Raw genomic sequence first — 27,609 nt, forward strand, 5'->3', positions numbered from 1 at the left:
TTTGCATCATGATCATGACATTCATTGTTGGACACTGTATTGATCATCATCACAGGTACAAAAGTTTTTCATAAACTTTTGATGCTTAATTTTGTTATGATTGTTTTTGTATGTTGTTGTATGTCATTGATGTACTTTTCTTTAGATACAACTTTTGTTCATAATGCGTGAACCTTAGATTGCCGTTTGAGATTGAATACAATGATTCTTGCGGTCAGTTTGCATTAATCGTTGTATTGAATCTTGAATTGTCTGTTTGGATAGTTTGGGGAGACTCATATTTTTATGGTAGATTTATGTGTTAAGGTTAACATTATTTTGTTTAATTTGATGGAATTTCGATACAATGAATTTCTAGTTGTTCTCTGAGTGCATACTTGATTATTGGGGAATTAATGTCACCGATTTCATGTCGTGTACTTGGAGACCAATGCAAAATGCTACCAAAATTTCGTCAAATTTAACAAAATAAGATTAACCTTGAACATGAATCTACCATAAAAAAATGTCTTCCTGAATGGTATAGGGCCACAACTTAAATGGAAAAGTGAGATTTCATGTATTCAATGAGTTTCAGAGTATCACTGAGTTATTATTTAGATGGATCAAAGTTGAATGAATGAAAGTCGCTTAAGCGCTGCATATGAGGAAGGCGTGGAACAATTCCTACAATTTTCTTCAGAAAGATGTCAACCAGATGAAAAAGGGAAATTTTTTGTCTGTGCATAAATTGTTTAAATGGGAGACGACAAAAAGTTGACGACATACGGGAGCATCTGTTGTGTGATGGAATTAAGAAGAATTATACGATGTGAATATGGCATGGTGAATTGATAGACATGTAGAGTGGGTCCCTATCTGAACCGTTTGATGTAGAAATGGGAGATCACTTGAAGGATATGATTCGTGACCTTGGACAAGAGTCTTTTCAGCAAGCACATGCCCCTATGTATGATACATTGCAAACTGATTCAAAGAAACCTTTGTATTCTGGGTACAACAATTCATTGACGTTGTTTTCAGTGGTGTTAAGTCTATTTAATGTCAATGCCAGATATGGATGGAGTGACAAAAGTTTTAGTTTGCTGCTTCAAGTAGTGCACGATATGCTTCCAGAGGAAAACACATTGCCTAAAAGTTACTATCAGGCGAAGAAGATACTGTGTCCAATGGGTATGGAGTATCAGAAGATTCATGCTTGCCCGAATGATTGCATATTGTACAGACATGAATTTGAAGAAATGCCAAAATGCCCTAGGTGTGGGGTATCACGGTACAAAGTCAAGGATGATGAGGAGTGTAGTAGTGATGAAAACTCAAATAAGGGCCCCCCAACGAAGGTGTTGTCGTATCTTCCGATCATTCCAAGGTTTAAGTATCTATTTGCTAATGGAGACGACACAAAAGACCTTACATGACATGAAAATGGGAGAAATTATGATGGAATCCTCCGTCATCCGGTTGATTCCTCCAAGTGGAAGAAGATAGATCGTTTGTTTCTGGATTTTGGCAAAGAGGCAATAAATCTTAGGCTTGGACTAGCCAATGATGGAATGAATCCATATGGAAGTTTAAGCACTCAACACAGTTCATGGTCAGTTCTACTAGTAATTTACATGCCTCCTTGGTTGTGCATGAAGCAAAAATACATGATGTTGTCTATGATGATATCGGGCCCGAGACAGCCAGGAAATGACATTGATGTTTATCTAAGTCAGTTGATTGAAGACTTGACAAAGTTATGGGATGAGGGGGTTTTAGTGTTTGATGGGTTTTGGAATGAGACTTTTCAAATGCGTGCAATGATTTTTTGTACCATTAATAACTTTCTAGCATATGGGAATTTGAGCGGGTACAGTGTTAAGGGCCATCATGCATGCCCCGTCTGTGAAGAAAACACAAGATACATACAACTAAAACATGGTAGAAAAACATTGTACACTAGGCATCGGCGTTTTCTAAAACCTCATCACCCTTACAGGAGATTGAAAAAAGCATTTAATGGAAGTCAATAGCATGAAAATGCACCGATACCGTTAACTGGTGACCAAGTCTTCCAGCGGGTTCAGCACCTGAATACTATATTTGGAAAAACCCAAAAAAAAGGAAAAAAGTAAGACTTGCATATGGAAGATGAGGTCGATGTTCTTTGATCTCCCGTATTGGTCTGATCTAGATATTAGACATTGTATTGATGTTATGCATGTGGAGAAAAATGTATGTGATAGTCTTATTGGGACGCTCCTTAACATTCAAGGCAAGACGAAAGATGGTTTGAATACTCGTCAAGATCTTGCTGAGATGGGTATATGATCGCAGTTGCATCCAAGGTCTGATGGTAAAAAAATATACTTGCCTCCAGCATGTCATACTTTGTCCAGAAAGGAGAAGATCAGTTTTTGTTAGTGTTTGCGCCAGGTCAAAGTCTCATAAGGATACTCTTCAAATATTAAGATCCTTGTGCAGTTGAAGGATCTTAAGTTGGTGGGGTTAAAGTCTCATGATTGTCATATCTTGATGAAACAATTGTTAGTCATGGTCATACGAGACATTTTTCCTAACAAAGTCAGGTTATCCATAACTCGGCTGTGCTTTTTCTTCAATGTCATATGTAGCAAAGTCCTTGATCCTGTGAAGTTAGATGAGCTGGAAAATGAGGCTGTTATTATATTGTGTTAGTTGGGGATGTATTTTCCTGCTGATTTCTTTGACATCATGGTTCACATAATTGTTCATCTGGTCAGAGAAATCAAATGTTGTAGTCCTGTTTATTTGTGGTGGATGTACCCGGTTGAGTGATACATGAAGATCTTAAAAGGGTATACCAAGAATCTACATCGTCTGGAAGCATCTATTGTTGAAAGGTGCATTGCAGAAGAAGCCATTGAATTTTGTTCAGAGTACATTGAAAAAGCTAAACCTGTTGGGCTTCCGAGTCTTGCCATGACGAAAGAGTGGGAGGTAAGAGTTCAAAAGGACTGCATGTTATCACTTCAACTGTAGAAGATTTTCAACAAACTCACTTGCATGTGTTGAATAACAGTAATGAAGTTTTGTCATACATACTTCGCCATGAAGGTTTAATGAAAGAAAGTAATCCAAAAATGTCGAAGAACTGGGTCTTGAAAAAGCATAACAAGACTTTCCTAGATTGATTTAAAGATACAATCTTTGCTTATGATAATGCTTCTGAAATGTTAAGAAAGCTAGCAGATGGGCCTAAAAGAAATCTTATAACTTGGCAAGGATACGATATAAACAAGTATTCCTTTTATACAAAAGCACAAGACAAGAAAAGTACAATGCAAAACAGTGGGGTCACCCTAAGGGCGGAATCTCAACACTTTGCAAGTGTACATGATGACAATCCCTATGTAGCTTCTATCCCTTACTTTGGTTTCATTGAACAAATTTGGGAACTTAACTATGTCAAATTTACTGCCTATGTTTTCAAATGTAAATGGGTTGACAGCAACACCCGTGTGCAGACCGATGATGTAAGATTTACGTTGGTAGATCTAAAGAAGCTCGCTTACCAGAATGACCCTTTCATCATCGCAGAATAAGCTAAATAGGTATTTTATGTTCAAGACCCTTGTGATGAAAGGTGGTTAGTGGTTCTACACGAAAAAAAAATTGGTGTTAATGTTGAAAATGATTATTCACACATTGATACTTATGTTAGTCATTTGTCCACACAAATGTCGGCTAACGTCGTCGAAGAAAAAGAAGCTAACGATGTTCATGCTAATCATAATGATCATGATGAAGAAGAATTAATTAGCATCGTCTAATGTAATTTTCTTATTATGTATTTCATTTCAGTCCATTCATTTACATAACTTATTCTATTTTGTGATAATGTTAATTAACTAATGTTTTTTTCTTTACAGGCAAACGGCTACACCACTCAACTCTCCTTCTTCTCCTACTGGTAAAGCATCATAGTCGCCATCTACCTTGAAGCAGACAAGAAAAGTCACACGGCTAATATCATTAGCGACTACACCAGTTGGGGTAGAGAGACCGCTGGTCCATGTCGATCCTGCGACCGGGAAGGTCGACGGTCCCCACAGAAAGAAGTTAAGAACATATTTAGGGATTGTTGCTCGTGATAAGGTGGATGTCACATACGAGAATTGGAAGCAAGTCCCTGCTGCTCAGAAGGATTTGATATGGGAGGATATTCAGGTATTTTAGTTTTCATGTTGCATATTGTTTATTAGCCTAAAATTTAAATTTAGTAACAATAAAACCTAATTTTTTGTTTGTCAGAATGAATTTGATATCCCTGAAGCATCTGATGTAAGGACAAAAAGAAAATACTTTAGACTGTGGGGGAGTGGTGGAGACAATTTAAGTCTGATTTGACATCCAAATGGGCACTTGCAGCCGACAAGGACAGTGTCGATGACACTGTATGCAAAAAGTACGACATTAGCAAGAAGAAATGGACCCAATTTTGTCAGATTTGCAGAGACCCTTCGTGGGAGGTAACTAATTTGTGATTTTCATTGTTTTCAACTTTAAATTCACTTATTATAATACATTGTAATCATCAAATTCATTAATGTTGAATTTTTGCAGGATGTGCAAAAAAAGGCACAGGCCATCCAAAAGCAAAACACTGCCCCTCACGTGTTGTCTCGTGGGGGTTATGAATATTTAGAAAACAAGTTGATGGATGACGAGAGAAAAAAAATTGCAGGAAGCACTGACATCGTGATTGATCCTCCATCTCCCATCAGACGACACGTGAAGTAGAAGATGACCCACACCAAGAAAACTGGCCAGATAACGTCTGAGGCAGCAAAGGAAATTGTTAAGAAGATTGTAAGTCACTTTCAATTAATAATTGTAATTATTTATGTTTATTGTGTGATTGACTAAACCAATAAATGTGTTCTTTGCAGGATTCAATGGAGGAGCAGGCATCACATGGTTCCTTTGTCGCCCATGGACGTCAGGATGTTCTGATTGTTGCCATTGGGCGACCAGAACACCCTGGTCATGTGCGTGTTGTTGGATCCGGTGTGACAATCAAGCAATACTTTGGACTGGCTCCAAGTACCTCCCACACGTATTCCTCCATGGCTCTCAAAGACCTAGAGCAGTTGACGCAACAAATCAGGGACCAGTTGGAGGAGCCGATCATAGAAAAAGTGACTTGACAGCTAATGTTATCCTTCAGCCAGATGCAGTCCCAGTTTTAGTCACAGATGCAATCACAGGGACTAGCACTGCCTCCTGAGCCTGAGGTTGGTCCTTCAGCTGCTCGTGTTAGCACAAAGGAGAGTTGTGTTGATACCTCAGGGAATGATCCAGACACGAGTAACTCGGACAAATACGGGTTGTACTTTGAAGAAAATCCTCCCCGCCTGGTTGCCCTATGAAGAATTTATGAGGGATCCACAACCATTCACAACATTCCTTTGTTGCATGATCAAGTCAAGGTTGGTGTTGAGGAGGTTAGAGATGCAAATGCTCTCATTCCTGTACCCACTGAAGAGGTTAAGTTAGTGGGGCAGACACTTAACACCTTCCTTGCTTGGCCGACACATCCGGTCAAGCGTTTATTAGAACAGGTATTTCAATGTCATTAAATGCTTCTTTTTTTCAATTAAAGTGTTCATTGTAATTAAATTATGTTAATTAACTATGTTGGATAAACAGGGAAGCTATGAGACCGGCAAAACCTGCAGATAGGCCGGATCATGAGGTCGATGATCCCCTATATCTGATGACATTGACCATCCCACAACTTTTTCTGAAACCATTGCAGGTTATGTGGGATGTTACCGTGTTTGGGGTGTTTAATGAAGACTTCCCCTTGTACATAAAGCATGAAGATCTATCTGAAATAGCGCGCAGTGGTCAATGTCTCAACATCTCTGTTATACAGTTATGGATTTTGTAACAACAATAGGCATATGACTGAGACAAGTATGCGAGCGAGGAATACCGATGTGTATGGATTCCTCGAGCCATGGTCCATCCAAAGATTTGGGCAATCACAAAAGAAAGTTACATTAAGAACCGGATGCATAATTCAAAATGGGATGTGTACCTAATAGCCTACCTGAATGGGTAAGTTAAACTGAACAAATGAATTTAAATAATGTATAATAGTATAATAACCTATATTGGTCTCCAGTGCAGTGACATTGGCAAATGGTCATCATTTTGCCTAAGGAAAATGTTGTCATCTAGTTTTGTTCGTTGCATAATAGGCCAGACAACTACCTGAAAGGAATAATTAAGAGGTCAGTGTTATTTTTCAATACATTTGCATTAACATTAGTCGGGAACATCAATATTTTAATTGTACAATAAACACCTATGTTTGTATTCAATAGTGTTTTGAAAGGACTTGACAGTTAAAAAACCGATGTTGTTATTGTATGTTAACATCGATTTTTTAAAAAACTAATGTTAAAGTTGACAGTTAACATCAGTTTTTGTAGATAACGTTTTGGCACTTAACATCAGTTATTTTAGAAAACGGATGTTAACGTTGGTAGTTAACATTTGTTTTTGTAAAAAACCGATGTTAACTGCCAACGTTGGTATGAACATATATACCTATTTTTTGTGTAATTCTTATTATATAATATCGGTTATTTAAATAAACGATGTTGTTATTTTACGTTAACATCGGTTTTTAAAAACCGATGTTAAAAGCTTATTTTCTAATAGTGATACAATTATGCAGCATAGGTTATAGCTGCAATACCTCATTTACAAATTAACAACTTTTAATTATGTGATAAACAATAAAAAAAATCTATATACAATTTATTGGTAGAATATTTTAATTAAATTTAATTTTCATTCTTTGAAGTAATTATTTTAAAAATTAAAAAATTTTAATTACATGGTGAATAAACATTAAAAAAAATAAAAATAACATCATTTCAAAAAATCTTCTTAAAATGTATGCATTTTAAGACGATTTTCCCAAAAATTGTTTTAAAAAATGTTTATTCTAAAATGATTTTCAGCAAAATCATCTTAGAAAGTGCACATTCCTAGATGATTTAGAGAAAAGCAGTCTTAGAATACTTTGTAAGATAGTTTTTGGGAAAATCATCTTAGAATACTTAATTTTTTTAATTTTTAATTTTAAAAAAATACATTTTAAGATGGTTTTTATGCAAACCGATGTAAAAACCAAGTTTCTAAGGTGGTTTGAAAATCATCATAAAAAGTCAACACTTTTTATGACTATAATTTCAAAGACAATTGAAAATCTTCTTAAAAAATGTCAAATAACCGATGTAGAAAACCTTATATGTAATAGTGAGATTAGAAAAAAACTATTTTAGAGTTACTGTTAACTTGATTTGTGTTCACACACACACATTTTATTAATATATGTTAATTATAATTAATATTTATGTTTTTATCCTTCATTTAATAATTAATTTTAATTTTTAATATATAATTTATTATATATTAATTAATATATTCAGATAATATACAAAAATTTAATTTATAGTTAATATATCCTTTTTTACGAAACAATTAATATATCCTAAGAATATGAAATATAATTTTATTATTTATATATGTTATTGATATAAATTAATTTATTAATATATTACATTTATCATTTTTTAAAGAAATTAATGTAAAAAATTAATTTATCATTCAAATATATTTTTAATATGTAATAGTTACCACATTAATAATTTTTTATTAATTAATATATCATATTAATATAAAATATCATTTTTATGATTAATTCTACTGATATATAAATTAATTAATACGTTAAACTTACCAATTTTTTTATAAAAAAAAAAAAAAAAACAACGATAATGATATGTTAGACTTTTTGATATCTTTTAAGAAAAAAGGGAAAGTAGAAAAAAAAATACTAAATAAAACATTTCAATAATTTATAGTTAATACATTTTATAATTCAATTTTATTTAATACTTTTCTAATATTTAATAAATGTCTCCCTTTCACATACACATATATTTTGTTAATATATATTAATAGCATATATATTAATTATAAAATCATGTTTGAGATTTATAATATATTAATTATAATTAATATTCATATCCTTCATTTAATAATTAACTTTAATTTTTAATGTATAATTTATTATATATTCAGATGATATATTAATAAATTTAATTTATTGTTAATATATCCTTTGTTTTAAAAAATATTTATTATATCCTATGAATATAAAATATAAATTTATTATTTATATAAGATACTAATAAGGATATGTTAATTAATATATTACACTTATCATTTTATTTTTAAAAATTAATATAAAATATTGTTTTTACCATTATAAGATATTAATTTATCATATTAGTATAAAATATCATTTTATAACTAATTCTGTTGATATATAAATGAATTAATATGTTAAATCTAACCATTTGTTTTAATAAAAACAATGATAATGACATGTTAGACTTTTTAACTATCTGTTTTAAATAAAAAGGAAAGAAGAAAAAAAAATATTAAATAAAAGATATTTATATCATTTACAGTTAATGTATCTACTTGATTGGATTCTATTAATATTTAATATTTTAGTCTAACATTTAATAAATGTCTCTTTTTCACCTACACTAGTGTGGGAGAGCCTCATTATTTATACCATCACCACTTGGCTTTCACTCACAGACACAATTTCTCTCGAACAACAAATATGAGAATAATGTATTGGTTCCTTGTTTTGTTTCTCAATCTCACATATGGTAGTGTTTTAGATGCTAGCCATGGTAAAACACTTCCTTCTACTGTTGTGGTTGGCACTGTTTACTGTGACACGTGTTTTCAACACACTTTCTCCACAAGAAGCCATTTCATTTCAGGTTCATTTTGCTTCCCATAATCATTGATGGCATGGTTCAGTTTCATATCATTTCCTTGCAAATGCTATTTGAAATTTTTTACTTATATTTTGTTATCTCATGTGCAGGTGCCCTAGTAGCTGTAGAATGCAAAGTTGGGGATTCAGTGCCAAGTTTCAATAAAGAAGTGAAGACAAATGAGCATGGTGAATTCAAAGTGGAGGTACCATTAAAAGTGTGGAAACATGCAAAAAGAATCAAGGGATGCACTTTCAAATTGATAAGTAGCAGTGAGCCTCATTGTTCTGTGGCCTCCGTTGCTACCTCTTCTTCAGTGAGCCTCAAGACAAGAGAGCAAGGGGAACTCATATTCTCAGCTGGATTGTTCTCATTCAAGCCTACCAAAAAGCCAAACTTTTGCAACCATAAACAAAGTGTTCCAAACTCCAAGGCACATGTGAAAAATGAATTTCCTCCAAATACAAACCCTTCAACATTAGATAAAAAATCAGCTGAAGATACCTTTTTCCCATTCCCTCCAATTCCATTTCTACCTCCAATCCCTTTTCTACCTCCACTCCCATTCCCATTTCCTCCATTTCCATTTCCATTCCCACCCCTATCCCCACCCCCAACCCCAACCCCAGTCCTCCCTCCAACCCCACTCCCAGCACCACTAAACCCACCACTTCCAGCACCACTTAGCCCACCACCATTGCCACCACTAAGCCCGCCACCATACACCTCTCCATGGCCACAACTAAGCTCACCACTGCGCATCCCCAACCGAGTCTAGCTGCCATGCCCATCGCAAATTTCCCCCAAGCCATTTCATCCTCCTTGATTAAGTAGAATACTTGTGGGAAAACTAGTCAATTTGTTTAAGGTTATTAATAAGTACTTGTAGGATGGAATCAAATGATAAAAGTTTTTTTTAGTAAAAGAGAAAGGATAAACTTTTGTTATAAAATTATAGTATCATGTATGTTTGTAAGTGATGAAGAAGGATGGTAAGGAGTGAGGGTGTAATCCATATACACTACAAAAAAAATAAATTTTTCCAGCGGCCAAAACCCGTCGGAAATGTTGAAAATCCGTCGCTAATAGGGAATTTCCGACAGATTTTCAACGGACAAAAGTCCATCGGAAAAATGGTCGTAGGAAATTCTAACCAATAGATTTTTGCTTTCCGTCAAAAAATCTGTCTGAAATTATCTGTGCGAAATTTTCAATAGACTGTTTCCATGGGAAATTTACGACAGACCATTTCCATGGGAAATTTCCAACGGATTTTTTCCGAGGGAAAACCCATCAGAAATTTTTTATAAATAATTTATTATTTAATATTTTTTTCTTTTTTATCATTGAGAATTCAACAATTAATTTATATATTCATATTATTTATCGTAAAAATTTAAAGTAATGCATAGTTATAATTAAGAAATGGTGAAATTGATAAATCCAAAACATAGACTAAAATAAATGAAACTAAATTGAAAACAAATGTAAAATAAAAACACAATGTAAAATGTCGATGCTAATTGCGAATAGCAATTTGGTATTGCTAAGTTAGTAATCAAAATAGTCATCAGGAAACTGTCTCTGTTGGTCATCATGTTCGTGCTGGTCATCTGTCTGCGGGTCATCTGCATGGTCTTGCTGGTGCTGCTATTGGTCTTGTTATTGTTGGTGAGGTTGTTGTTGTTGTTGTTGATGAATAATGTTCCGCGCTTCAAGAGATAGGAACTGAAGGACAACTGATTGAAAAACACGCATTTTCTCCTTTGATTGACGCAACTCCTCCCGCAGTCGATTGATCTCTGCAGCATCCTCAGTGCGACTAGAAGATCCTTGTGTATGTTGCATGAAACTATCATTTCCGCATTTGTAAGTATGAGCAAGGTCTCCAATACCATAAAGGCGTCCCTTATGCTTTGGTCCCACAGCTACAACCCAAGATTGACTCCTAAGTCTTTGTTCTTCAGCAGGGTCTAAAGGAGTGAGTTGTGATTCACCAACACTTGATGCAGCATCAGACCTAGCTTGAGATAATCTAGCCTCAAATTCTTCCTATAATTCATAAACAATTATTATTTCATATATATAATAAACATTTTAAATAATAAAAAAAGATGCAAGATAATATTCTCACATGTGTCTTTCTAGATCTATCATCGACAAATTGACCATTATCCTTTCGAAAATGAGTTTGCTGAAAGATCTCATCTACATATACAGATCGACCAAGCTCCTCTGACTATTAATAAACATTATAAAATAAACATTAAGTGACAAATTAAACAAGTATAAATAACTATGTATTATAATTTTAATTTGCATACCAAGCGAATGGCGTGATCCTGCAAGCTGATAGAACCACCTGTGTGCATACACCCACCCTTTTCAGATGCCCTATTTTTTTGGCCTGTGCACACTTGGAACGATACTCAGGTGCATTTCAATGTGATAACAAATCATTCCAAACACGATCTCCAATCCAATATGGCCTTTTATTTTCATTTCGGGCATCCCTAAACATCTCAGAAAGTCTATGAGAGGCTTTCGAGTGAAAAGCTTTTTTAACTTCATTCTCTTCCTCGGGTCTCCAGACTAATTTTCCCTAAAGTATAACAAAGTTATGAAATGGTACGATAAAAAAAAATAAGAATTTTACATTGTCAAATAAAATAAAATAAAAATTAGCATTACAAATCATTTCAACCATTGAACTAATTCATTAACATAAGAAAAATTTACCTTAAAACGTTGGAAAAAAAGTTCCTGATGATCTTTTGGAATCACTCCCCATGTAGGCCAAGGCTGACCAAATTGTTGCCTAATGGCAAAGTCACAGCCTTTGCTGCAACCTTAGATGGATGAAACGTAAATGAAAAAAATTATTCATGCATGAAAATAATAAAAGATCAAATGATGCATCATATATAATGATAATTATATAAATTTTGTAATACTTACGCTCCATTGATTAGCGTAACCATAGACGGTCATTAAGGGGGAAGGTCTTCCATCGCCAAATTTGTAGCATCTTCATTGGTAGGCGTGTTGGCTACAGCTGGGGATGGGGAAGGTGTGGATCTAGGTATTGGGGACGGTCCACGTGCATCAACCGAGGATGGAGATGGTGTGAATGCTGGTACTGTGGATGGTCCAGGTGCATCAACATGAGATGAAAATGGTCTAGCTTCAGTAGGAGGTGGAGATGGTGTAGCTGCAACATCTAGAGGCCTAACTGGCATTGACATAGAAGATGGAGATGGAGTAGTTGATGGCAGACTATCTCGAGGTGGTAATAATCTAACCACATATCGTTTTTTCTTTTCAATTCTCCCTTTCCCACTAGAGTCATGAGATGAGGGTCGGGAAAGGTCGTCACCACCTGATGACATATCTATATATAGAAAATAATATTATAACATAAACACTCGAATAGATTATCGGGAGGAAAGAAAATTATATAAGTAACAAACTTCCATAAGACAACAAAAATAAAATACACTAACAAAGTTTTCAAGTATTAAAAGAAAAAAAACATGTCACCAAAACAAACATTATAACTAACTAACAAACATCAATGTCTAATCCTCTTTAGAATTTTAAACTTCAAAGTCATCTTCTAATTCTTCTTCATTGTCTTCTTCAATATTGGTTGATTCTCTATTCAAATTATCTGATTCTTCTACATTTGTCAACAAATTAGTAGGGTCTACTTCTTCAACACCACCTCTTAAATCTTGCAATCCATAAATATTTTCAATTTCAATGACTTTGTTGACATGTGACATTTCGTCAAATCGGTAAGGCAAATCATCATGTACATGATCGGATTCTATGTAACCCCTTGGTTTCGTTTTAATTGCAACACACCAACCACGCTTGTCCCTTCTTGTTGCTAGATATGGCACATAATACACTTGTCTTACATTATGTGCACTGATGAATGGGTCAAACAGATTATAACTTCTATCCATTAGAATTTCCACGGTGCCGTATTTGGGATCAACTCTTGTTCCTCTACTCGTTGGATTAAACCAGTGACAATAAAACAATAGCTTGTAGTATTATACTCTAGCTCATATATATGTTAAATGATCCCATAAAAATCATTTGTGGCTCCTTCTGTAAGGTCCTTTACGTGAACCCCACTATTTATTGTTTTCTTCCCTTCAGTCCAAGCTTGAGTATGGAATTTGTATCCATTGACAAATTATGTGTGTCATTCTTTAACGTAACTCATCAGACCATATGATAAATCCTTTAAGTGTTGGTTTCTCACATTTGTAGACTCATTTATAACCTACGATTATAAAGAGTGTGAATAGTTATATTTTATTTACCATAAAGTAGCAAAATTAAATAGACAATAACACACATACTTTTTCCTGGAACCACGTAGGAAAATCTGCATGTACATTACGAGTAGAGACATTTGACTGGGATTGTAAGAATGAACTATCCAAACATAATGTATCACGAGTCAATATTAAATTGTAATGTAATTGACAACCATAATTATTGAAACCCAAAGGACATATATTGTGAAACTTACTCGAGGTATGGCTTAACTTCGGCATAATTAATCAACACATGAACATGGGCTGAGTCTTTCTCATCATCAGTTAACCAGTGAATCAACTCCTTCCCAGAAGGACGACCTTGCTGGTCAAACACTGATAACATTGGTGGACGCCTTTCATTTTCAATTGCAATTTGATTCCTAATATTGTGCGGTGACAACATAAAGTTGTTGAAATAATGAGAACAAAAATAAGTTGTCTCAGGATGTATGTAAGACGCACAGATGGATCCTTCAACCTTGGCCTTATTTTTCACTGCTCGTTTAGAATCACCCATGAATCTACAAATTTTAATGAAAATTAAGTCATCATTGATGAGCATTAAAAAAATAAATTGACAATGAAATGCAATGACCATTTTAGTACCTTTCAAATGGATACATCCATCTATATTGGACTGGTCCACCAAGTCTAGCTTCATATGCCAGATGAATAGGTAGATGTTCCATTGAATAAAAAAAACCAGGGGGGAATATTCTCTCCAACTTGCACAAAATGATTGGAATATTTTATTCCATTATACTTAAGTCGTCCTCCGTCAAAGTTGTAGAACATAAATCTTTGAAGAAATGACTTATTTCAATAAGTGGATTTAAGACATGTGGCGGTAATGAGCTAAAAACAATAGGAAGTAAACACTCCATGAACACATGGCAATCACGACTTTTCATCCCATGCATGGTTCCCTTATCAACATTGGCACATCTTGCTAAGTTAGAAGAATAACCATCTGACATTCTTAGTTCTTTTATCCATTGACAAACTAACTTTGTTTGGTTTGCAGTTAGAGTGTAATTTGCTTTTGGCTTTAACAACTTTCCGTTAGCCGCTGACTTCAACTCCAAGTCTTTGCACCTGCAATACAAAGCTAAGTCCATCCTAGCCTTGTCATTATCTTTTGTCTTACCACTAACATTCATCACAGTGTTGAATATGCTGTCAAAGAAGTTTTTCTCTATGTGCATAACATCAAGATTGTGTCGCAACAAATTATCTTTCCAATAAGGAAGATCTCATAAGATACTTCTTTTTGTCCAATGATGCCACTCCCCATATCCATGTACATTTGGTGGTAATAGACCAGTTTCTGTGACTTTTGACAAATCTCTAACCCTACGCCAAACTTGTGTAGGCGTCAACATACGCGGTGGCTCATCCATTTCTACTTCCCCTTTTTTGAAGGCATTTTTGTTCCTTCTAAATGCATGATCACTAGGTAAGAACCTACGATGACAATCAAACCAAGAAGTTTTCCCCCCATTTGCTAACTGAAAGGCCTTTGTGTCCTTGATACAATATGGGCATGCCAGTCTACCATGTGTCCCCTATCCAGACAACATGTCATAAGCAGGAAAATCATTAATAGTCTGCATTATCATGAAATTTTGCTTTCTTGAAATATCGGATGTCAGAGCACCACTCCACAATTTCTTTAGATCATCAATCAAAGGTTGTAAGTAAACATCAATACCAACCGTTGGATTAAATGGGCTTGGTACGACACAACTCAAAAACATATGAGGTTTAGTCATACACATTTCTGGAGGAAGATTATACGGGGTAACAATGATTGGCCAACAAGAATAAGGTGTAGATGATGCTTGAATATATGGGTTAAATCCATTTGTGCATAAACCGAGTCGCACATTCCGTGGATCAATAGCAAAATCTGCATGTACCCGATCAAAGTGCTTCTAGGCTTCACCATTAGAGGGATGGCGTAACATGCCCGAAGATCTTCTATTCTCATAGTGCCATGTCATTTGGCTTGCAGTTTGCATTGATTCAAACATTCTCTACAGCCTTGGTATAACGGGCAAATAAAACATTGCCTTCACAGGAACTAGTTTTTTGTTGCTTGTTCCAGGGGTTATTTCACGATACCTACGCTTGTTACAAAATTTGCATTCAGTTAACACTCCATCATTGTTATAATATAACATGCAACCATCCACACAATAGTCAATCCTTTTAGCCTCTAATCCTAACTTTGATACTAACTTCTTTGCATCATAAAAGTTTTTTGGCAGACCATCTTTCACAAGTGTAGCATCTAAATCTGGAACATTCCAATTGGACTTGTAAGATAAAAGCCTCGCGGATATTGATAATTTTGAGTTTGTTGCCCCTTCGTACAATGGTTCATTCGCCTCTACCAATAAATTATAAAATCTTTGAGTATCTTCATTTGGAGGTTCTTCCATATTATTTGAGTTTGGAGTTTTAAATGTCGAAGGTTGTCTGAGAGCATCATACACCATGTCTTGCATTAACATAAATTGTTCATGTTGAGTCACATATTCTGCACTAGTTGAAGCATCCATGTAACCATTGCCCTCATTTAAATCAACATGTGACATGTCTTCACCATGATCAGTCCAAATCCAATAATTAGGTTTGAACCCATTTTTGTATAGGTGGACCTTGACAACTCTATCCAAAATCCTAGTACAATCGCATTTAACACAAGGACATCTGATCCCCCCATCATTTTTATAACAATCTTCCTGACTAGCTTTGCTTATGAGTTGTTCTACCCCCTCCACAAAAGACTCTTTCAAACCGCTTTTACCACTATAACATCTATCGTACATCCAACGACGATTCCAAAGAATATTGTTCATATTCTGTATATTAAAAAAAAATATGAACATTCATGTTTAGTCATACATAATCTTAGTGTGATCTCTATTATTATACTCAAGAATTTTAGTCATAAATAATAGAATGTACATGCCAGTAATGAAGCAATCACCGAACATAATCTGAACTATGAAAAGGAAATAACAAGAAAAAATAAAATAAACTTTTTCATAATTAAAATTGATTCTCTATTAGTTAATTTATTAAAAAAAAATTATATACTTTCTCTAAAAAAAATGATGGGACATCTATAAATTAACTAATAAAAGACTAATTTAAGTCTATGAAGGTTTTATTTAATTTTTTTCTTAGCCTCTTCTAAAGAAACTTATTGACAATGTTTTATCCACGAATTCTTTTAATTTGCTGGTGGGATTTTGTTCCCTACGTGGTTAATAGTCTTTTTGTACGTGAGGCTGTACCTTCAGGTAGTTTATAGGCTTTGTCTCATGCTTTAATTTGTTTGGTGCATGTCCCCCAAGATTATCTTATCTTCATCTAGTTATTAATGTTATCCAGTGGGCATTGCTTCAACCTTGGGGTTGGAGGGTGCCAATCTAATTGGAATTGTCCTCCTAACCTCTATTGTCTCACCCATTTTTTGTTAAAAAAAACTCTATGAAGTAATGATCTAACACAACAATAACTAAGAAAAAAAAATAATGTTGATCAATGCATATAATGGAAATGACAAACAAAATTTTCCTTACCAAAGCCAAATTCATCGCAATAAATAAAATAAAGATGAATCAATTTTTCTAATACATTAATATTGTTGATCATGTAAAATCAAAATAGTATTTTTTTTTAAAATAAAAAGTCAAAATATCATTAATAGATATCTTATTTTTTATATAAAAAAAACTAAAACTAGAGTTCAAGAGCTTTAAGATTAGGTGGGGTCAAATGACCTTAACGCAAAGAAAACTGGATCCACATGTACTGGTACTTTTTTTAAAAAAAGATTACACTCAATTCCAACTAACCTACCAAACCTGTTAATTATTTTTTTAAACGAAATTTAACCCGTGTGAAGCTCTTATGTTTAAGGCATGGTATTATTAGAATATTTAACCCATAGTGAATAATTGTTAAGTGATGTAAAAAGAACAATTATTAGAATATATATGTCAAATTAGGTTAATCATTGATAATCAAATATATGCATAAACTTTTGGGCACAAAATTAAGCTACCATTGGATGCAGTTATGAGTTGGTTTGAAAAACATCCCACTGTCTTGTGCAACAATTTTTTATATTACAATAACAAATAGAGTTTAGAAAGATGAGTGGTTGTAACATTCCAAGATTTTTATAAGGATCAAATGTAGTTGTGTTGAGGTAAGTAGATCCTGATAATAATAAGAATCAATTGTCACATGCATAGTAAATGAAAAAGCTAATTTTTTAATCCCAAATGATTAAATACAGAGGTAGCTTACTCCTCACATAACCACAGCTTGACATCTTCATTGATCAATTATTGAAGAAAGAATTTACTGAGAACTGATCTTTTTTTACTAAGCACAAAATTAGCTAACAAGTTTGGATTTTATATTAGGATAAAGCTATGTTCTCTGTTATTCTAAAAAAGAGCAACAAATCACATCTTGTGTTGCCTTATTCATACTTTAATTTTACTTTATACCAACCTGAAGGTTACCCATAGTTAATGTCTTTTAACTAGTTATATCATTGATGTAACTAGTTATAAAACCACACCTAAACTCCCTCTTGAATCAACTTCTGAATTTGCTGTTGCAAGCCAATCCTAATTCCTATTCTCCTATCCTTTTACACAGCTCTAAAGTCAGAATTAAGAAGGCTGCAATGTCTTCCTATGACTTTGTGTAAGTACTTTTCCCCTATGACTCAAAGGTTGCAGCGAAGTACATGGTATTAGGATAAAGTAAAAAACAAAAATCACACATCTTGGCCCCCTCAAGCTGGAATTTGATAGAGGTGATTGTAGAAATGCAGTTCCTAAGTTGAACCAACAAAGTTTGACAGACAATGAACTTCACTAACAAAAGAAGTTGAAAGTTTGAGCCAACAAAAAAAGAATTCAGAACTTCAAGTTGAAAGATAGGCACATGAAGTTAAGCATCTAACCTTGAAGAAAAGTCAGCCACAAAAACTTACAAGGTCCACACCCAGCTGCAGTCAAATAAAAGATGGCGTGCAACGAATAATCTATTCAACAAAAATTAATCAGAAAAGACAAGTCAGCTATCTCCATTGATTTATTCACACGTATACGAAAAAATAACAGAAAAAAAGCACAATAAAGTACACATGAAAACCTGTATTAGAGTCAATTGCTAGTAGTCATAAAAAATACATAGAACACAATATACAGTAAATTCTGTCAAGAGAAGGCAATTGTGAAAATTAAAAGCTAAATCAAAGTGAAAAAGTATACAGGGAATGAAAGGTTTTATCAATTGAATATTGAATACACATTCAATATAAAAAGAGAGGAATGATTGGATCTCTAAGAAAGTATCTTAGGCCTGAAGCTTGATATAGAATAAAGCTATGTTTATGGCCACTCTTTGGTGTTCTATTCATGCCTTTTTTTTCAAGGGAATTGCTATCTCTATTAAGCAGAAAAATTGGGCAGCACTTGCTGCATTCTTAATTTGTTCAGGAAAAATAAATTACCCAACTATTAAGTTTCAACCTTATACTTTTCCTATTTCAGACACTCCTATTAAATTTCTAAACAAAATGTTACAAGATCAGACAAAATCAGAAAATCCACATCAGAAAGTTTCTCAAACATATCCTGGATCTAGCCTTTTGACCATGGACTTCACAATTCCAAAACAGAGTTCATTCCCACACCATTGCAAGACAACATTCACAAGATTCAAAATAAAACATTTGCAAAATTATGACATTATTAGTAATCTATCATTTGAACATCCAGAGTGTAATAAAAGGACAGCATCAAATCAACCAAATTATGAAGCCTTTTACAAACAAACAAAGAGCATGTATAACTTGACAAAAAGAAAACAAGCTACATACAAGGAGACACAGAATTTCACAAAGATTTGCTATCTCTGGCTTCAGTAAAATATGTAAGCTCATTTGCTATTTCTGTATTTTCTCAGTTTCAACAATGACCCCTTGAGGTCTATCTAAGTCTATCATTTGATCAACAAACAAATGAGTAAGAACTAAGAACTGCAATTCACATGGAGTAAATTATCAATCAACATTGATATGAGGAGAAAGGACACTTGAGGCAACAGTAGCACGCCCAAAAAGTACCTCACTTTGAGATAGTAAGACAAGGTGAGTGCCTCTTCAAAGTGAGGCAACCAGATTTTGGAGAGGGCATCAAGCAAATTATTTCTACAGCTGTGACAGGAAAATAATAAAGAAAAGCCACACAGCCTACATGGTGTGTCTCATAGCATCACACATAAACACTCACATCACATAACCAAAGCCACAAACAAAACCCAGAAAAATAAAATAATAATAAGAAAAAAAAACCTCAACCTTTCTCCCAAGTCCAAAATTAGAAACCCTACAACACATGCTTTAAAAAACCTCCAACTTTCCTAAGAATTAACAAGGACAACATCGAAAAATAGGATTTTTCTTGTAGTGTAGGTAATTAGAATTTCAACAAAGTAAAAATTAGGTTAGTTAGAATATTAGTTGGATTTATTTAATGACTCTGTATTAGTTATTAATTTATTACTTTTTCCTAGTATGTAAGTCACATATATACCTACCTTCTCTAGTCTATGCCTTGTTTGGCAAAGATATAAAGTTACACTTTTAATTCCTACTATTTAAATTGACAAATTGTCTAACTTTCTATTATATTACAGCTCATTCTACATTGGCAATTTATCTGCAAAAGATCACATATCGATTAGTCTAAAAACAAGATGGAAACAACTCTGCATACTTGACTAGTAATATTAACATAGAAATATAGAATGCATATGTTTCCATCTATTTATTGTTTCCCAAAGATTCCTTATGTTTGAACTTTGAAGTATTTATAATTATCACAGAAATACAAAAACAACTATGCATAATTTGTCACTCTCTTTTATAAATAATCTATTATTTGTGCCGGGTTCAATCAATGGACTTCACAAATTATATATGGATGGGAATGATAAATAAGTACTGCACACCTTACGTGCATATTTGTCCAAAGTTACTTTTAAGTAAAAGAATTAACATATATGCTTCCTTTTATCAAACCTATAAAACCTTATGTACAACCTGGTATAGAGAATATATGTAAAAATACCCTATCTAGAAAGGTAACAAATAACAGAACTGAATTGGTTTATAAGGTCAGCCCAAATTTTATCAATTGGTTCTAGAACTTCATTTCAAACGTGAAAATCATCACACAATTAAAAATAAAATCTGCAATTGTCAACAGGTTCTAAAACTTCGTTGCATTGATGTTTACTTTTTTTGGGTTTAGTGGTGATGAGTGGAAAATTATGCAATTTAATAATCAAGCATGATAATCTTCTGGTCCATTTATAAACCTCAGCATTAGGATAAAAATTATATATTATATTAAAAAAGTAGATCTATTTGAATGAAATGAATTGAAAGAAAGAGGAAAAACAAGCTGGAAGTTGTGACTCACAGCAATCAAAAGGACAAATCCAGAGGGATGATTGGAACTTCAAATTCTGCTCTCTGGAATAGCAAAAGAAATACAACTTTTAAAAAGACAATCAATTATGAAAGCAGAAACACAAAAGCAAAAGAAACCAAATTAGGCACTAGCCAAAACCCAAGTATGATTTCACGTGCACTTCTATCAAGAGAAGGTATCCCTAAAAAAAGAAATAAAAACATTGTTGTATTTGCTTAAAGAAATTGAATAAACATATTCTAAACATAGTCATAGATGAAATCTAGCAGCTCTACAGTACAACAATTTCTTTAAACATATAAACTTGGCAGAAACTTCTCTTTGCAAAAGAAAAATAAGAACCTAGATGGAGAAGTAGAATGAAAACTTACCGTAGCTGTGACAAGGAAGCCGAAGAGAGAACGAGATGAGCGATTGAGAGAAATAGAGGGGGAAACACGTAGAGAAAATTGGAGGAAAGGGCACATTCCGTGGGAAAAATCTGTGGGAAAATTATAATTTCCGACGAAAACATAGTCCATCAGTAATTTCCGTCGATATTTCAAATTTTTTTGACGGAATGCAATCCTTCGGTATATTCCGTCGGAAATTTTAATATTTTTTCTTGTAGTGATAGAACAAAACTTTTCCTTCTTTCAAATATTTAATTAAGGATTCTCTCTTGATGAGAAAGAATTAACCTTTGGTGGCTTTATGAAATTAATTTGAATCACAAGATTTTGCATGTCCATTCTTTGAAGGCTTTGCAATAGGTAGTGGCACTCTAACAATATGTTAATAATAATGAAATAATATTATTAGTGATGTTGCCGTTGAATGATGAACTTCTACAATCCGTTGGACTTTTCTAGAAGCCAACCTATCGTGAGTGTGTTATCATATTTGTTTTGTGAAAGTGATCTAAAAATATTTTGAGGTTCTTTTCAGTCATTTGGTTGTATTTTTCTTTTGTCTTTACATCCCTCTTATGCTTTTTAATACAAGAAAGGACAATAACTGCTCTTCACTAATTAAAGATTGATTCATAGAGTCACTGTTAGGACTTAAACACAAGAGGAAATTACTATTTGTTCATAGTAATATTGTAGAATTAAGAGGAAACTAATAAAATATCAAATATTACAAGAGGTGAATTTGGTTCACTTAATGACAATGAAATTCTTGAGGTTGCTTAGTTAAGTCTTGATGATCAACCAAAGTTGGAACCTATCTTTTTCAATGATGATGAACAAGAAGAAAAGGGAAGGACTTACATCTTTCTTTGCAAGGACAGTTTCTCATAGTATTTTTTTTTTGTGAGACTTTATTATGATGGTTTCTTATATTTTCTGTATTGTGGAATATGATGTCTCTTAGTACTTTTTTGTGAGACTTATTATCAAATTATAAGCTAAATTTGTTTAAGATAAATATATAAATCTTAATTATCCATTTTTTTTTGTCATGTGGATTATGTGAATGTATGAATACATAGTTTTGATGATGTCAAAGTAGAATCAAACAAGGTTGCTTCAAAAAACATTCAAAGGTTAAGCATTGCTTAAAGGTTAAGCATTGCTTCAAGATTAATACAAGGTTGCTTCAATAAACATTCAAAGGTTAAGCATTGCTTCAAGATTAATTCAAGGTCAAGCAAACAAGATCAAGAAAAAGATAAGGCCTCAAACAATCTCACTGGTTAATTGGTTTTTTCCTTGAAAGAAATTGTTTCCAACAGATCAAAGGCTCTGGTAATCAATTACCAGGCAGTGTAATCGATTACCAGAAGACAAGTTTGCAAATCAGCTTTTAAAAAGGGTTTTGAATTTTGAATCTTGTAATCGATTACCAGATGTTTGTAATCGATTACTAGTAACGGAACTTCTGAAATTCAAATTGAAAAGTCATGTCCCTTCAAAATATAATTGTGTAATCGATTACCAGTGAGAAAATTTCAAAAAAAACTTTTTGAAAAGACACATTTCTTCAAACCATTTTGAAAAGGCATGATGGACCTATATATATGTGTGTCTGACTTCAAAAAGTAAGAGAGCGATGTTCTAAGAGAACTTAATTATCAAATGCTCTCTCAACAACAATTGGGCAAACACTTACAAATCTATTCTCAATTCATCTAAGAACTTCAATTTATATTATCATCTCTAAAATAGAGAAATTCCTCTAGGATCTTCAAGTTGTATCATCTACTAAACACAAGGGTGAGGGATCCCAAGGTGTGTTCAAAGTCTATAAAGGATTTACAGAAATAGTGGAAAAATCTCAAGTGGGTTGCTTGAGAACTGGACATAGGCATGAGAAGTGGCCGAACTAGTATAAATCGAGTTTGCAATTCTCTCTTCCCTTATCTTATTTATTTTATTACAATCAATTTTGTCTTGCACGTTTAAAGAACATTATTAAATTGATTGTTGCTTCTTCTTCTACATTCTGAGCCTATCATTTAAAAGGGGGTTAAAAGTTTGTTAGTGGGAAATTTTGTAAGACTTAATTCACCCCCCTCTTAAGTTATTGAGACCATTTTTCCAACAAGTGGTATCAGAGCGAGATTCTTGTCTAAAGTTTAAAAACTTCAAGAATAATTATGACCTCATCTAACTTTCCATTTCTTGAGGGAAATTCTATTAATAGGCCTCTTATTTTTAATGGTGAGGGTTATCACTATTGGAAAACCCAAATGCATATCTTTATAGAAGCCATAGATGTAAATATATGGGAAACCATTGAAATTGGTCCCTTCATTCCTACAATGGTAGTGGGAAATGCAACTAAAGAAAAACCTAGAGAAGAATGAGATGAAGATGAAATAAGAAGGGTTCAACATAATTTAAAACCCAAGAATATAATCACTTTTGCATTAGGCATGGACGAATATTTTAAAGTCTCAAATTGTAAAAATGCAAAAGAAATGTGGGATACATTACAAGTAACCCATGAAGGCACAACTGATGTTAAGAGATCTAGAATAAACACTCTTACACTTGAATATGAACTGTTTAGAATGAATCAAAATGAGACCATACAAGATATGCAAAAGAGATTTACACATATAGTTAATCATCTTGCAGCATTGGGAAAAATATTTCCTAATGAAGATCTCATTAACAAAGTGTTGAGATGTTTAAGCAGGCAATGGCAACCAAAGGTAACTACAATTGCAGAATCGAGAGATCTCCCTAACATGTCTCTTGCAACTCTTTTTGGAAAGCTTCAGGAACATGAAATGGAACTTATGAGAGTAAACCAACATGAAGAAAATGACAAGAAAAATAAAGGAATTGCACTTAAAGCCTCATCTTCTATTCAAGAAGAAAGTGACAAAGAGGACTTGAATGAAATAGAAGAAGATGATGATTTCAAATTCCTTGTGAAGAAATTCAATTAATTTATGAGAAACAAAGGAAATCAAAGGAGATCAAACTTCAATCAAAAGAAGAAAGGAGAAGATTCCTCCTTAGTTCCAAAATGCTATGAATGCAATCAACATGGGCACTTGAGATTTGATTGTCCAGTCTTTAAAAGAAGAATGGAAAAATTCGACAAGAAAAATTTCAAAGATAAGAAAGAAAAGAAAGCATACATCACTTGGGAAAATAATGACATGGATTCATCAAGTGATTCAAAAAGTGAAATAAAAAATTTGGGCTTCATGGCCAAAGACTATGAAAGCGGAGAAGAGGTAATGTGTTCTAACTATGACTTATCTATTTCTTTTGATGAACTCCAAGATGCATTCAATGACTTGCATAAAGAATCTGTCAAACTTGACAATATTTCAAGTTTATAAAAGGAAATTTTGAAATTAAATGTAGAGTTAGAAAATCTTAAATCTGAAGTTAAAATTTTAAAATCAGTAGATAAAAATCAATCTTCTACAAAATGCTTAATACAAGAAAACAATAAAGCATCGCATTCATGTGAATGTTGTGATAAACTCAAAGAAGAAATTGTAGATTTAAAAATTATTTTTGCCAAATTTACTCTTGGTAAAAATAATTTAGATATTATATTAGGCAAACAAAGATGTGTTTTTGATAAGGAGGGATTAGGACATAATCCTAAAAATCAATAAAAGATGAATAAAAATTTCTTTGCCTCCACTCAAAAGAATAGTTCTACCTTCTTAACATGCTTTTACTGTGGTAAGAAAGGTGATAGTGCATCAACATGTTATATTAGAAAGAATGGTAGTAGCATTGAAAAAAGGTATGGGTTCCAAAAGGATCCTTACCAAAACCAACATTCAAGGACCCAAGAAAATTTGGGTACCAAAATCAAAATATAATTATATGAATGATGGACTCCTTAAAGCAAAGTTGGTACATTGATAGTGGTTGCTCCAAACACATGGCGAGAGATGCATTAAAGTTTCTTCATATTTCTCCCAAAAATAGTGAACATATGACCTATGGAGACAACAACAAAGGTAAAATTGTTGGAGATGGAAAAATAGGTACGAATTTCTCTACCTCCATAGAAAATGTTTTACTTATTGATGGTCTTAAACATAGTTTATCAAGTGTTCATCAATTATGTGATAAAGACCTTTTGCTATAATTTGATCTTCATAATTGCTTTTGACAAAGACTAACTCTATTAGGCCAAGAAATGGTACTTTGAATGGTATGGCATGCTCTGCTCTATTAATTCATTATAAACTGCTAAATGCTTTTCTTCTTTCTGCTCATAATTTGTTTTTTATGTTAACAAATGGGGAGAGATAGATAAAAGATAAGATAGTGAATTATCTAATTCTTTTGAGACATTTTTTTTATCTATGAAATCTTCAAACTATTTCATATAAGTAATCATTGCAAAATCAAAGGGGAGTAAACAACCCACATAGATATTCTTTTTACTCCAAACCTATAGATGGTTGTCATCATTAAAAGGGGGAGAATGTGATTCATGCAAGTTTCAAGTTTTGATGATGCTAAAAAGGGTTTTAAAAAGGGTTTTGAATTTTGAATTTTGAATCTTGTAATTGATTACTAGATGCTTGTAATCGATTACCAGTAACAAAACTTCTGAAATTCAAATTGAAAAGTCATGTCCCTTCAAAATATAACTATGTAATCGATTACGAGTATCCTGTAATCGATGACCAGTGAGAAAATTTTAGAAAAGCTTTTTGAAAAGACACATCTCTTCACCTACTAGCATATAAGACATTGGGAAATGAATTTTCAGGCATCAGCCCTCATGTCAGACCAGAAGAAGTTGTCTTGGAGGCAACAGAGTGTTTTGGTGATGCCCAGATGTCCACCTAGTGGGGTAAGGTGGAACTTGACCAGAAGAATGGAAATGCAAGGGTGACTAGATGGGAGCCAAATTTTGTGACGATAGAAAATGAATTCCCACTATATTGTAGAGTCCTGGTAAGCTGCAGGATTGTCTCAAATTTGTTGCTGGAGGTCTAGGAATTCCTGGTTGGTATGTCGAGATTGATTGAGTTGGTTCAGGATGAAAAAATTAGGCATCGAGAGCATAAAACATTAGCCTTCTGGGGAAGGTATGTGTGAGAGGGCATCTGTCATGGCGTTACCAAAGCCAGGGCGATACTGAATCGAATAATCATAGCCCAGTAATTTAGAGAGATATGATTGTTGCTTTGATGTTTGAATTATCTGTGAAATCAAATTCTTAAGAATTTTGTGGTCCGTTAAAATGATGAATTGGTGGCCCAAGCGATAATGCCTCCATTTATGCATTGCCGAGGTGATAACATGCAGTTCCCGAATGTATGTGGATGTTCTCTAAAATTGCAGACATAAAACCTTACTGAAATAAGAAATTAGGTGGGATTTCTATTGGAGGACAGCGCCCATTACAGTTTGTAAAGCATTCGTCTCGAGAGTGAAAGGTAAGTTAAAGTCTGATAGCATAAACACCAAGGCTTCTGACATGGTCCTCTTTAAATTTTCAAACGCCTATTGTGCCTCGCGGGACCACCTGAAAATTGGTCTTTCCAGAGAAGGGAGGTTAGTGGGCTGGCGATGGAAGCATAGTGACGGATGAAACACCGGTAGAACCCTATTAAGCCTAGGAAACCCCTCAACTTTAGTGTGGTTGTAGGTAAGGGCCAATCATATGCATGGCGCTGATTTTGGTAGGGTCCGGAACCACGCTTGCAACTGAAACAATATGGCTCAGATATTGGAGTGTTTCTCGGGCAAACAAACACTTGTCAAAAACCACAACAACATATTTGAGAAGTAAGGGCTTCAATAATTCATTCATGATGGCCTAAAAATTGTCGGTGCATTGCACAATCCGAACGGCATTACCTTGTATTTGTAATGCCCGTGATGATTCCAAAAAATGGTTTTAGGAACATCCTCTGCAGCCATGCATATCTGGTGGAAGCCTTGGAGGAGGTTAAGCTTTGAAAACCATGAAGCATTTCCCAGTCATGAAGAAGTTCATCGATATTGGGCATGGGAAAATGGTCCTTGACTGTTACCGCAATCAGGGCTTTAAGTCCACGCAGCAGTGCCAGCTGCCATCTTTCTTCTTTACTAGCAAAATTGGAGAAGAGAAAGGACTCTGGCTCAATTGTATTAAAATGGCTTCGAGCATAGTCGCCACTTGCTTCTTGAGCTCTGACTTATGGGAGCATGAATATCTATATGGACAAACATTAACTGGGTTTGACTGAGGAAGAAGGTGAATATGGAAGAGATGTTGTGTGTGCGCTAGGCTCTCGACCTGAGGCATTAATGGGATGAATCAGGACGTCTGCATGCAAGTGGACCTGTTGGCCCACGCGTGCAAAACACATGATGAGGGTGGTGTAATTAGTAACCACAAGGCCTAACTGCTTCAACCTTTGGACACCTAGGACTATGTCAGTACTGTTAAGGTCCACAACATACAGGTCCACCTAGAATTGGTGAT

At 33.9% G+C, this 27,609-nt stretch overlaps 2 protein-coding genes across 4 annotated transcripts; one reads left to right on the forward strand and one right to left on the reverse strand.

Annotated features, from left to right (window-relative positions):
• The first annotated feature begins 8,657 nt into the window (after positions 1 to 8,657).
• LOC114398094 (arp2/3 complex-activating protein rickA-like) lies at positions 8,658 to 9,768 on the forward strand. Its single transcript, XM_028360240.1, has 2 exons — positions 8,658 to 8,846; positions 8,954 to 9,768. The coding sequence occupies exons 1-2, from the start codon at positions 8,681 to 8,683 to the stop codon at positions 9,619 to 9,621; spliced, it is 834 nt and encodes a 277-aa protein (XP_028216041.1). The 5' UTR covers positions 8,658 to 8,680; the 3' UTR covers positions 9,622 to 9,768.
• A 493-nt stretch (positions 9,769 to 10,261) lies between these two features.
• LOC114399663 lies at positions 10,262 to 21,402 on the reverse strand. 3 transcript variants are annotated; one of them, XR_003663790.1, is made up of 8 exons: positions 21,087 to 21,402; positions 20,704 to 20,756; positions 18,177 to 18,257; positions 11,802 to 12,234; positions 11,583 to 11,692; positions 11,168 to 11,445; positions 10,978 to 11,082; positions 10,262 to 10,895 (listed from the first exon to the last, which is right to left on the reverse strand). XR_003663790.1 is itself a non-coding variant. In XM_028361869.1 (7 exons), exons 5-7 carry the CDS (start codon positions 11,213 to 11,215, stop codon positions 10,506 to 10,508), a joined length of 543 nt encoding a protein of 180 aa, XP_028217670.1. In that variant the 5' UTR covers positions 11,216 to 11,445; positions 11,583 to 11,692; positions 11,802 to 12,234; positions 18,177 to 18,257; positions 21,087 to 21,398; the 3' UTR covers positions 10,262 to 10,505. The 3 variants fall into 3 exon arrangements, 2 of the variants coding, with proteins under 2 accessions (XP_028217670.1, XP_028217671.1); XM_028361869.1 differs by lacking the exon at positions 20,704 to 20,756 and having other exon boundaries at positions 21,087 to 21,398; XM_028361870.1 differs by lacking the exons at positions 11,802 to 12,234; positions 18,177 to 18,257; positions 20,704 to 20,756; positions 21,087 to 21,402 and having other exon boundaries at positions 11,583 to 11,735.
• Between the last annotated feature and the right edge of the window lie 6,207 nt (positions 21,403 to 27,609).

Source organism: Glycine soja, chromosome 19 (genome assembly GCF_004193775.1).
Source record: "Glycine soja cultivar W05 chromosome 19, ASM419377v2, whole genome shotgun sequence".
Lineage (NCBI taxonomy): Eukaryota > Viridiplantae > Streptophyta > Magnoliopsida > Fabales > Fabaceae > Glycine > Glycine soja.

Excerpts from the sequence above, each read along its gene's own strand:
- LOC114398094 (XM_028360240.1), top strand. The coding sequence starts at position 8,681 with ATGAGAATAATGTATTGGTTCCTTGTTTTGTTTCTCAATCTCACATAT. Across the intron at positions 8,847-8,953 it reads AAGAAGCCATTTCATTTCAG|GTGCCCTAGTAGCTGTAGAA; the intron begins GTTCATTTTGCT and ends TCTCATGTGCAG.
- LOC114399663 (XM_028361869.1), bottom strand. The coding sequence starts at position 11,215 with ATGCACACAGGTGGTTCTATCAGCTTGCAGGATCACGCCATTCGCTTG. Across the intron at positions 11,083-11,167 it reads AGGATCACGCCATTCGCTTG|TCAGAGGAGCTTGGTCGATC; the intron begins GTATGCAAATTA and ends GTTTATTAATAG. Across the intron at positions 10,896-10,977 it reads ATAGATCTAGAAAGACACAT|GAAGAATTTGAGGCTAGATT; the intron begins GTGAGAATATTA and ends TATGAATTATAG.